We start from the raw sequence: 13,421 nt of genomic DNA, 5'->3' as shown, positions 1-13,421 counted from the left end.
ATTTGCCTCACCCAGAATATTTATTCTTCCTCCTTCACTCTCTGGACTTAATTGGTTGCTGAGAAACAGTAATGAGAAGATTTGGCTTCCTGTTCTAGGTTGGGTGCCTATTTTTTGTCCTTAAATCGCTTAAATTTTGGCCTTTTTTATATCAGCAAAATGAGGATAATTATAGATAATTCATAGGATTGTTGTGAATATTAGAGTATGTGTGTTCATGCAGCTTAATTCAGGGTTGAGGGATACTTTGCCAAACCAAGGACTTAATACTTTCTGCTTTTTTACCCTGAATTGCTTGGTACTGGCAAAAATAAAATAAGTTTTTATTTCCTCTAAAATACATGTTATCCAGAGTTTGTTTGGTTTTTTTCCGCTGTCTCTTCTGCTCAAAATCCTTTTACGTATTTCTGATTGACTCTTAATCATACAGCCTAGAGAAGACATTGCATTCTGAAACTGGAAATCATAGCCAAATGTAAGCTATGAATACCTTTTAGTCCTTGTGAATTCTGTAGTTCATGCTCTCTCAAATCTATTTCTATCTTTACTATTGCAGAGCATACAGTCTTTTTCTTCTTTCAAGCAGTTGATTTAGTTGCTGCCAGGTTATTTTTCTGACTAGAGAGCTCTGGATCATGACCTTTGGTTGCCCCAAGGTATTCTATTGCTTCCAACCACTCAGAAAGTGATATCTAAATTCCTTAGCCTGGCTTTCTGTATAATCTGAATATAATTACCTTTCCAACCTTATTTCTCACTATTTTTAGCCAATTATCTTATTACACTTCAGTCATATTGATGTGTTCTCAGATTCCCAGCCTTGTCCTAAACTTTCCAATCTGTATAGAATTACCTGGACCTCACATCCAATCACATCTTCACTTTTCTAAATCTCATGCAGAATAGGCCAGCTGATAGGCAACATCATCCTTCAACCACAAAAACCTAATCAATTCTCCTATATATTCCAGCCATAAAGATTTTCTTTATCTACCTAACTCAACAGGACTATATCTGGTCAATCCCTTTCTACCTAAGGTGATAATTATTTGTTAACATACTAGTACTTTCACATATACCTCTTGAAGGTGGGCTCCTTGCTAATTTATCTTTATAGCTCCCCACCCCAAACGTATACAACATTGCCTTCAAAATAAATATTTTTAATGAATTGCTGAATGAATTCATGATATGCACAATCCATAATTTTAAGGATATGTGAGCTGAGCTAAAAATATCAGATGTAATATCCTCAAGTGTATTTTCAGGAGTACATATCTAAACATATACTCAGGCAATCTCAATTCTCATTTTCTATCCTCACCCTTTTCCTGTCCATTAGTTTGGAGCTTCTAATTATCAGCTTTATGCCTAAGATAAATTTTATGTCTTTTTTGACCACCACTAATGCCCAAGTCTCATTGTTTTAGAGTGTCCTGGTAAATTCACAGTAAAGGGGTGGGGGGGGGGGGAAGAATAAAAACTGCAATATGTTTAATGATATTTTTCTTTTTTTAATAAAAATACTAAAATAATGAATTGACTCAACTCTTGTTTTCAAGTAAGTCAGGCCAAGACCTCTGAACAAGTTTCTCAGAAAGTTCAATTTACTATTTCCAGGGACTCTCACTTCTTGAAGAAAGGCAGATTAGATATTCATAAAAGCCCTCCATTGCCACAAAATTCCCTGATGTATATTAAATTGTAACTTTTAAATGCATTGTTGAGATCATAAGACAGACAGGAATATCTCTAAGTGCTAACACACTTGTATGTTAGCTAAAATCATAAAGGAAGGGAAGTGGGAATACAGATTTGGTGTTGCCACAGGAACCAAAACTTGTAATGATAATGTACAGATTCCAGGATTATTAGTTGCTCAGTGCAAGAGGATTCAGTCCTTAAACTCACAAAAAGTAGCAGAGCTAAACAAGAGCAATCCCAGGATATCAGAAGGATCTACATCCTTGGGTGAGTGGGAAATAAAAAATCTGCCTACTTAAAAAGGAGAATAATTTTTAAAATAAATATAAAACATTTTTTTCTGTCTCTTTCCTGGGTATGAAAAAAAAATTCTAAGCATAGATCTACACTTAGGTAAGAGATTAATAGTATATAAACAAGGTATTCATTGGTTGGGTCGAGGAGAAATCAAACTAAAGTGATTCCTCGCTTATCGTCACTCCTTTTCCCTCCAACAAAAGCAAATTCAAATCCTCTATGGAAGAAAAAAAATTTTTAACCCAGGCCCTCACAATTTCCATAGACTGAGTATCTCCTCATAATTGATCAGAACAAAAAATTAAAACAAAAAATTAAAAGAAATGAGACATAAGACCAAGAATAAAGAGAAAAATAAACAATAGGTTTAAGTCTCCAAAGCCTACATGTTTTAAAATTATTATGTGTAAGATAAAGAAAAATGCGTGGAATGTTTTAAAGAAAAATATATGCTTCAAAATAATAAGCAAGGTACAATATTTTAAAAAATCTTCTTGGAATATATATAAATGAGAAGCAAAAATAACTTGCAAATATTAAAAAAAATAATTCATTAGATGGATTAACCAGCAGGTTAGACAATAGTTACTGCAAGACAGCTAGTGAACTGCAAGACAAATTGAAGGAAGTTAGCCAGAGAAAGCACAGAGAAACAAAAAGATTAGGTGAGTTGGAGGTTAGAATGAATAACCTACCATACCTAGTCAGAGTTTACAAAGGAAGGAATAGAGAGACTAGGCTAGAAAAAATGGTCAGATTGGTGACCATTGAGGGGTTTTCCTCCTGTGCTGATGAAAGACATGACCCAAAAGGAAGTACAACACACTTTAGGTTGCTAAATAAAAATATTATCAGGAGGAAAAAGAAGATCTTCAAAGCATTATTTTACTGTTCTTAGAAGCAAAGTTTAAAAAATCAAATTGGTAATGCTTGTAAAAAGCTTTCTCAAGGGAACTTTGTAAATATTAATATTCTATTTGTTGCACTTATGAAAAACTGATCATACAAATATATATACATGTATGTGTTATATATGTTACTATATATAAAACATGGTATGCAAATTAATAAAACATCCATAAATCCATGATCCAGCTTAAGAACATTATAAATACTTTAGGAGCCTTCTATGCTCACCCTCACTAATTTTTGCCTCTCCAACTCTGAACAATTGAGCATTTACCATGGCCTTGGTTTTGTCACTTTTAACAAATATGTATGCATTCCCAATCTTTTTTTTTTTTTTTTGAGAGAACATAGGGGCAGAATTATAACTTTTTGACTAATCTTTATATTCTTAATGTCCTAAACCTATAATTATTCCTATCTTATAGAAACAACTCGATGCTGATTTGGGAAAAAATTCTGAAGCAAGCTTCCTTCTTTTATTTTCATCTGGATCAATGTCTCCAATATCTTTCCAATAATTTGGTCAACTTCACCTCTCTTTCATTCATCAGGTTCAATTACTTCTACATCTACTCTTGGTGTCTGTCACCTTCTTATATCTAAATTTTGTTTCAGATTTGGAACATCTCTGTAACTTTCTAGTTGTATCCTTGTCTATAATTTCTCACTTATCTAACTATCAGGTTGATAATGTGATTTATCTTCAAAAGAGTTTGAATGACCTATACCCATCTGTAAAAGTCTTCAGCAGCTTTCCACTGTCTTGAGGGAAGAAAACTAAAACAAAACAAAAAACAAAAACAGCTCCTCTGGTATAAGACCCTCTGTGATCTGCCATGATATGAACCTTCTAGTTTACTCTTTTACAAGATCTATCTGCCCCTCACTGCTTGCTCCTCTGTATGTATGTATGTCCAGATCTTTGTGCCTACTGATAGCTTAACCAGATTGATCTTGCTACAGTTTCCTCCAGAACCCTCATTTCACCACCTCCTCCTAAGTGGGAAATTTAGTAATCCCATGTAAGAACTCAGTACTCCTTGTGCTAATTTTGTAAGAAGTGGCTTACACCTTATTAACCTCCTTATTTCATTGAGTCTTATACTTTAGTTAGATGTTTACAATTCACTCTCACCAGATATAAAGCTCTTTGAGGCTATAGATTGTCTTAGTGAAATAATTGCTATCTCCCCACCCATTCAACATCCCAGATACAAAATCCAGAATATGGTGTGAGAAAAAAAAAAAAAGCCCATGGAGTAAACTAAAATAGCATTTCTATCTTTCTAACTAAAAGATAAAGAATATATGTGGGAAGTATTGCTCATTTAGCGCCCATTGCTATAGATACACAGTTCTCAATGGAATGGCATTTATAGGTATCATTTTCGCCTTTCTTTCTTTCTTTTCTTTACTCTCCTCTTTTTTAAATCACAGATGTTGACATTCTTCCACCAAAAGGCTTCCTGGGTGAAAATGAAAGTTGAAAATTCTATTCAGTAACAGGCAAAACAACAGATGTTCCCTGTCTAAACTTTCTACTTTAATTCAAGGACTGTTTCCAAAATCTAGATCTCACTGATTTGGGGCCCGATTCTTTTTTTTTTTTTTTTTGGTGGTTTCACCTTAGACTTGGGCTGAGGAAAATATGAAGAGTGTCTCAAGAAAAATTCCAGTAGATGGAAGACAATGAAGTGAGAAAATACAGAGGCCAACAGTATAAGAAGTAAGAGAAAGGCCAAAGAGTCATTTACAAGGAATCTAAAAGATGAAAGCATAAAATAAAGTACAATTACTGGCAGGATTTAAGATACTTTGATGCATTCAGAAACTGAACTGTCAAAAGTTCATCTCAAGTTTCTCTCTTTTTTTTTTTTTTTGCGGTGCGCGGGCCTCTCACTGTTGTGGCCTCTCCCGTTGCGGAGCACAGGCTCTGGACGCGCAGGCTCAGCGGCCATGGCTCACGGGCCTAGCCGCTCAGCGCATGTGGGATCTTCCCGAACCGAGGCACGAACCCGTGTCCCCTGCATTGGCAGGCGGACTCTCAACCACTGTGCCACCAGGGAAGCCTCTCAAGTTTCTCTTTTAATGGAAGGGCATATCAGTCCCTAACAAGGTTTCACTTTGGAAGAAAGGGAAAAGCAACGTCATTTAACTTGTGGGGCAGCCAGAAACTGAGTTGTCCTTGAAAATGTCTATTCCTCAACTTTCATATTCAGTTATTTCATATATTTACTCATTGATACCTCAATGATTTTTCCACATTTCACTATCTCTGTTGTTTCCACCCTTGTCCAGGCTTCCATCACCTCTTACTAAAACCACTATAGCAGCCTTGTTTCCCAGAGTCTACTGCTCCTCCTACCCCCCAACCCAGACCTTTTCAATTTTCCACTAAACATAATATCTATATATTTTTTATGTTTTGTTTTTGTGGCCGCTAGGCATGTGGGATCTTAGCTCCCTGACCAGGGATCGAACATGCAGCCCCTGCATTGGAAGGCAAAGTCTTAACCACTAGACCACCAGGGAAGTCCCTACACATAATATCTAGAGTGATCTTTTCCAAAGCAAAGATAATCATGTAGTTGTACTCTCCTTAAAACATTTCCTAAGTTTCCATTATTTTTAGTATTAACATAAAAATCAACGAGTTATCCTATAAAGGCTGGCATGATTTGGTTCCTGTTTTTTTAGCTCCATCAGCTCATATAACACCCTCTTGTTCTGTACTTCATACTATTCAGTCTATACTGACCCTTCTTCAATTTCTTATCATATAGAACATATTCTAATACTTTTCAAAATGCCTGAATTAATAATTATTGATCCTAATGAGTACATCTATTATTAGTGAGAAAATATTATTGCTCAATTTTTGGTTAATAATTGTAAACAGAGTCTGCTAAATGGAGATAAGTCTGTGATTTTTCTCAAAGATAAACTCACCAAATTACTACTAGTTATCAATTTACAATTAGAGACAGAAAATCTTTCCCCAATTTTTTTTGAGATAGACCATCTTTTACTTTATAGAATTCATAGAGCCTTTGGAAAGTATTTCACATTCACGATTAAAGTATGTGAACAATTTTCTATTAGATTTTTATGAATTTCTTGTGAGAGGACCACCAAACTGACTGTCAGTCTTGGGAGTACCTTATGTGCTTTAACTGTTCTCTCAAGATTTTTCATGATCATTAACCAGGTAGTCTTTTCAAATCTAGTCTAACAATAATTATTTTTTCCCTTGCTCCTGTAAAAAAAATCCTGCACAAAAAGGAAATCTTTGCATTAGCTTTTTTAGAAAGGCTCTTCTCTTAGGGAAAGTTTGTAATTCAATATTTAAACAAGCTTATAACCAATTTATTCAAGTTGCATTAACAGTACTAGCCTGAGATGGGTAAAGAGCTAGCATACATACAAGAGCACCTGAGTGCTCAAATACTTTCAGATCTACTAATGGTACTCAAGCCAGTGGAAACTCTTGAAAAACACTGTAAATTTAAAACCTGCACTTCTTATTGCTTTCATTAAGAAGTTGATCATTGCTCAAATAAGGTCTGATTTTAAATCGTCAGTATGCTTCAAGGCAGAGGAGTTTGATATATCTATATGGATCACTGATCATGCCTTCCTCCATCATCCTTCAAATCACTCTATCATGCCTAGGGGGCATGAAACTGAAGAAAAACTGTGTCTTCTTTGATTTTGCAGTCACGGCAAACAGCAGGTGCTCAACTAAGATTCACTCACTAAAACGATAACTGACCCAGAAATCACATTATACCAAAATTTAAGCAAAAATGAAGATAATTCAATGCTAAATATTTAGAATTCAGCCATTGCATTTATATGTATGTTTCATTTTGGCTATATTTTCTACTTTGGGAAACGTGTTTTTTTTTGGTTAATGTTAATCAATAGCATTACTGAAAACCTGTGATTCAACCTGCTGGGTCAGGAGGTGGATAGGAACAGGTTTTCTCTCTTATTTGTTTAGTCTAGTTCTGTAAAAATACATGCAAAAGAAAGTTGATAACAAGCTTGAACCAGAGGGGGAAACAAGTCTTTACCAATATCCTATATTCTCTCTAGGCAAATACAACTTTCCCCGCATCAGCAAAAAGGAGTCTTCAAATCTGTTCATTTAGAAATCTGCAAATTATCTGTTCTGAAATTTTTTCTTCTTGTGAAACTAAATTTCTAGTTATCAGACTACTATGTGCAACATAATTATAGCATTCTACAATTGTTAGGATATAGCATATTATTAAATCTGTGAATAATCAATTCCAACTCTCAATTAACAACATAGAATTGGATAATAGAAAAAGAATACAAAAGAGATGCAATTATTACAAACTGAATAATAAACATTTTTTAAGATGTAAAGTGAAAATCTTTTACCTCTAGAAATAACAGTTTCTAATCCAGTTCCATTAATAAAAGCCCGCTTAATTGTTTGTGTCTTAATGTCTGTCCAGTATAAACGTTCTTCAGATGCATCAAAGTCTATCACAGTAACATCATCAATATCAGGGACTGTAAAGGCCGTGATAAAGTTAAAATATGGATTATCAATATCCACTCCTCTGATTTCAGAACGTCTTGCATAAAGAAGAAATTTTTTCATTTCTAGAAAAGAAATAGAAATGTGTTTTTCTTTATAAGCTTGCCAAGTTTGAAGCTGTCTAGAAATTCTAAATATTATTTGTTGATGATTTAATAGGTTTTTAACACCAGAAAATCATGACCAAGATTTGATAGAAACATGAAGGCAGAAATGATTTATCTATTTTTAAATGAAAGTACTTAATAATAACAAATGTAAAGCAAATTAGAATCCTTAAGTCATTTTTCTTTAGTTAGAAATGCCAAGAAATTATCAGTAATTGATCTGATCTTAGAATTTCAAACAAACTTGTTAAAGGACATGAACTCTAAAAATGTCAAACAGCCATATTTGTTCTTTGTTTATAACTATAACAATACTGCAGTGCATTAAGTGCTTTTTGAAGGAATCTAAGAACATTTTTTCTATACTATCTTTGAATAAAATGAGATTAAACATTGCTTTTAAAAATCATGTTTATATTTTCCCTATCAAAATTAGGGTTCATATAATGTTAAAGCATGCTGTACTGTAAATTTTTGTGAATCTGTAGTAATTAATATTGTGAGGCATTCTATCATTTCTACTTAAATAGGCACCTTTCTTGCAATGAGTTTGTGAAATATTAGTAGGTTTAATAGAAATAGGAGTCACAGATGTTCTATTTTCTTGTTTTTCTCTTTGGGGTTATTGTTGATATTTGAGATATGGTATTATTGTATAAAATTAAGTAAAGCCACATGTGCCTAAATTCCTGAGTTAAGATTTGCTGAATACACTCTTTTTTGCCCTTAAAAGTAAGTGCCTTGCAAATAAACAAAAATTACTAACAAAACAAAACTAAAAAAACCCCACAGTCTGATTATTTTTTGAGAAGTTATTTGAGAAGTTCTAATTTCCAAGGCATGGTAGCAACATCAAAAATACATTTGACTTAATAAGAGAGCAACCATTTATTTAACATCAACAAATATTAACTGAATGTTTCCTATATGCCAATCAAAATTACAGGTCCTCGGAAAACAGAAGTACATGAGATAAATGAGGGCCTTCTCATGTAGTAGTTTACATTCTAAGAGGGACAAACAATAAATAGAGAACAGAAACAAGAAATATCAAAAACAAGAATACCAGAAACAAGAAAATATCAGTAGGAGAGCTACGGTAAATTAGGTCATCAGGGAAGCCCTCCACAAAGGTGACAAATAGCAAAAAGGAGCCTACAATTAGAAAATCTAAGAGAGGAGTGTTTTTAAAAGAGGGAACAGCTAGCCCAAAGTCCAGAGCAAACTTGGTATATTCAAGAATGTAGAATATATTATGAGGTATGTAAATTAGATCTCTATCTGTAATTACACATGACATTATTTTATATCAAAAACCTTATGTAGAGTTCAAGGTACCTTCACTTTTTTTGAATTCACCTCTAAATTGTGTAGAGTTAAAGCACAGTTCCCAACATATCTTATTATCAACCACCAACTTTTATTAAGTGTCCTTTTTTTTTTTTACATCTTTATTGGCGTATAATTGCTTTACAATGGTGTTAGTTTCTGCTTTAAAACAAAGTGAATCAGCTATACATATACATATAGAGTGAAGTAAGTCAGAAAGAGAAAAACAAATACCATAGGCTAACACATATATATGGAATCTAAAAAAAAAATAAATGGTTCTGAAGAACCCACAGTCTGGTTTTCATTCACAAATTTTATTTTCATTTTTTAGTTTAAATATGCTGTTTAAGTATTTTTTACAAACCTTTCCAAGTTACATATTTTACTTCATATTTTCTCCCTTCAACTTGATAATACCCTATAAAATGATGCTAAAGTAACTGCAGAAGAGCAGGAGGAGATTAAAGCTGTTAAGTACCTCTTTATTATGCAGGTTACCTACATCATCATTTTCTGATAATGCACTTTCACTTACAAATCTCCCTGTTTTGTAGAGATAAATTCTGCTAACACACCGAATAAGAAAGTAGCAAGAAAAAAAGTGAATAAGGTAATAAACAGCAAAGTGCAGCATATCACATATTTAAAGAATTTGTCAGTCTCCCCAAAAGTAGATGAATCAACAGAGTCTGAAAATAGCACCACATCTAATATTTTTAAGGACATTAAAAACCTCTTCCGCTTTACTTTGAGGAAAATCCGAATGCTAATACAATTTGAGAGAATTCAATTTGGAGTTTAGATAAGAACTGTAAGAAATTTACCATAGCAGGTCTTCTTGTTTGAGGAAAGCTTCATCAAGTGTGGGCAAGCACAAGCAGCACTCCTATTATGATTGATCAGACACATATGAGAGCAGGGGCCTCTGCCATCATTAGCTGCACACGGATTGGGAGCTGTAATTACACAGTGAAATATTAAGAGTAAAGAAGGAAGACTAGATTAGGGAACCTCTGAGTTTGACAAGGGTTATTCACGTAATGATTCAAAGTGAAGTTCTCTACATAGCACCCATTACTCGAGTGATTAATATGACAATAAGAGACAATCATACACAACAATTTCATGAATAAAAACATTTTTCCTCCTTGAAGATAACAACTAAGATAACTCCCTCAGTTTCCTCTAAGAGGAATGGTATGCATTCTATTGCTTTAGAAGCAAAAAAAATTTTTTAAGGATTTAGTCTGAGAAATAATCAGGAATAATTATCACATTTAGTATAAAATAAACTCAGGTAGACTATCATGCCAGTGTTGGGAGTTCCAGTGGATGTCGTTATTCTCCTACCATAGCATATAGATTCCCTTCTTGCCTTAGCACGACATTCCGAACAGTTTCCATAGGAAACTGCTGTTACATATATTGTATACCCCTTCAGGCCACTTCTTCTTTTTCAAATCAGAGGCCTATGTGAAAAACATGTTTGTCTTCCTTCATTATAATGACATCTACTTCTTTTTTTTTTCTGTATTAACTTATTCCATGGCTAAAGTTTGCTCCACATACTCATACTTACTATATTCCATTGTATAAATAACATGATATATTCAAATTTAGAATGGAATATTAAATTTTGCAGTTCAATGTCAGTCTCTCATTCTTTTGTGTTTCTTATTTTGTCATCATGCCTTTTGGATAAGATTTTAATGTCAATTGATCAAATTGTTCTTTCAAATCTCATTTTTATAGAGACTATCTAGTAGAATACATTCTTTAGAACTATGTTTGTCAGTTGAAGGCATGAAAGAGTTATACCTTCTGATCCCACCAACAATATTTTAGTTTTCAACTAAAATCTTCCTAACAAATGGATCTATTGCTCAGTGTAATAATATTAATCTTGTAGACTTATAAAGCACAAATAATAAAAATCAGTAGATTATAATTAAAATTGTAGAAAAATTAACTGAATTTAATAAATACTCAACGTGGCTTTTGCCAGTCTTCATACCCTCCCCACAAGATAACAAAAACAATTCATGTCTGTGTATTTGATTTAAAAAGTAAATAAAAGGAAATGATGGGCTTCCCTGGTAGCGCAGTGGTTGAGAGTCCGCCTGCTGATGCAGGGGACACGGGTTCGTGCCCCGGTCCAGGAAGATCCCACATGCCGCGGAGCGGCTGGGCCCGTGAGCCATGGCCACTAAGCCTGCGCGTCCAGAGCCTGTGCTCCACAACGGGAGAGGCCACAACAGTGAGAGGCCCGCGTACCGCAAAATAAAATAAAATAAAAATTTAAAAATAAATAAATAAATAAATGGAAATGAAAGACTCAGAAACATTTTCCGAAGCACATCAGCTAAGAACAAAAATTATTAGAAAATACTGGAAGCTAAAGTTGAGAGATTCTGTAGGAGTGCATGTCCCTCTGTCACATGGTATAAATGCCACATATTCTACTTTCTTCCCATTTAACTTCATTATCATAATTGGAGTCTCTAAAGAATTGCAGGTTATAGAAGCAAGAGGTTAGATGGGAAGGTTTTTAAGGAGGAAAAATGTTACAGAAAAGGTGGTGAAATGAAGAGGCACTGTTGGAAGAAGGAGAAAAACAGAAAAATTAAGAGGAGTAAAGGGAGGAAAAGGAAGAAGGAAGAGGAGAAATTTGTTTAAAAACATTGACATAGGAAATGCTATTCCTCTCAAAGAATTAAAAGCCTAATCCATGACAGCTCAATAATAGGTACTTGGATTTCGCTTTGAACATCATTATCTTTAGCCCAGAATCATACTAGCTCTTCTCAACATCCTGTAATTGTGATTAAAAACTTTTAAAAATCAATGATGACATACTAAATTTCTATATTCATACTAAAGTAAAAAATACATTGACTTTGTAGCCCAATATCTGTATTAATGATAACACTGTAAGGTAATATTCACAATATTTTATGCTTCACAGCATGGAAAAAATCCACAAAAACTTCTTTCACTTTTATCTCTTCTCACTTTGAAAGAGTGGTGTTAAATCTTTTTGAAGTTTCTTTCTAATCATGCATTTAAACAGATACCTATTCTAATTACCAAATTAAGGAATTTGGTTCACATACTCACATTTTAATATAAAGCAGGGATTAGCAAATGTGGATCCTGGAGTCATATCTGGTTCACTGCCTATTTTTGTAAATAAAGTTTTATTGGAATATAGCCATGCTCATTAGTTTACATATTATCTAGGCTGCTTTCACACTACAATAGCAGAGTTGAGCAGTTTCAGCATAGACCACTTGGCCTACAAAACCCTAAAATATTTATTTTCTGGCTCTTTACAGAAAAGGTTTGCCAACACCTGATATAAAGTAATTAACTATTTTATGAGAAATACTATTGCAAAGTCCAATATCAATACAGAGGTTGTAAACTCCTACCAAACCAAGGCTATCCCATTTATCGTATCTAGGAGATGGGAAAAGCTGAGCAGTCGATGGAATGCTATAAGCAATCTTAACAGACGAAATTCATATATAGGTGTGCAGACCGGGTTTACTGATTGTTCATATTATCAAAACTCAAGGTGACCAAAAAAAGAACCTCAGATACATGTAACACCCCTCATATCTATGCACTGAATACATATTTAGGAAGTACCTCAGTGTTCTGCTTAGTTTTAAAAAGCTGAATATCATAGTAGACAAGACATAGTTCTTGCACCAAAGAATTTAAGAATCCGTACTCTAAACCCATACACCATTCTCTCTAATTCTATGGTGACTGGCTCAATTTAGGTTCTCTCCATCTCTTGCTTGGATTGCTGCTCTAACTTCCTAAAAAATCTCTTGATTTTCAGTCTCCTCCCATTGCCTACAGTTCTTTTTCTAAAAAAGACTTGATCATATAGCTGCCTTGCTTAAAAATCTTGGATAGCTTCTCACTAGCTACCTCACAGTCTCAAATCTTATCTGCTACCACTTCCCACAAGATTACTTAGCACTAGCCACACTGGCTTACTTGCTGCTCTTTTTCCTTTCAGCTTATTTTTTTTAAAATCCTGATCCACTGTTTCTTATTATTAAAGATGTCATGTCTTCTAAACTCACAAAATTTTAACTTCAAAGCATTTTTTACTTCTCGGATTTTTAACTTCTCTTTCACTACCATATTTAATAAGTTGTCAAGTATTATCAGACTTCTCCTATTACATGCTCTTTTCTTTCCATTTTTCTCTCTGCTCTTCCAACATAAAGTTTTAGTTCATCACTTTTGAGTAACCACTACAACCATGTAACTGGTATTCTATGGTACTGCCAAAAATATAACAATCTCTCTTTCTAAGATACCATCTTATCTTCTAGCCTCATCTATCACTTTCCTTCTACATACACATTATGCACATGCTAAAAAGAACTCCTTATTGTTCTCTGAATATCTATAGCTTGTCCTTTTCCACTTTCACATAAGGTACTTTTCTTTCTGTAGAATTTCATTATCCTTCCTTC

The 13,421-nt window shown here is 33.9% G+C and overlaps 1 protein-coding gene across 1 annotated transcript in view; it reads right to left on the bottom strand.

Moving 5' to 3' along the window:
* Nucleotides 1-13,421, bottom strand: part of LRP1B (LDL receptor related protein 1B) — a 1,792,829-nt gene that overhangs the window by 584,025 nt on the left and 1,195,383 nt on the right. Inside the window, exons 28-29 of the mRNA XM_030883038.2 lie at nt 9,747-9,878; nt 7,321-7,548 (exon numbers count right to left, since the gene is read on the bottom strand). Of these exons, the coding sequence (XP_030738898.2) occupies nt 7,321-7,548; nt 9,747-9,878 (360 nt within the window). The remainder of the gene's footprint in view (nt 1-7,320; nt 7,549-9,746; nt 9,879-13,421) is intronic.

The sequence above is a fragment of the Globicephala melas genome, chromosome 7 (assembly GCF_963455315.2).
Source record: "Globicephala melas chromosome 7, mGloMel1.2, whole genome shotgun sequence".
In the NCBI taxonomy this organism is placed as follows: Eukaryota; Metazoa; Chordata; class Mammalia; order Artiodactyla; family Delphinidae; genus Globicephala; species Globicephala melas.
This window is presented reverse-complemented; position numbering and strand designations above follow the sequence as displayed.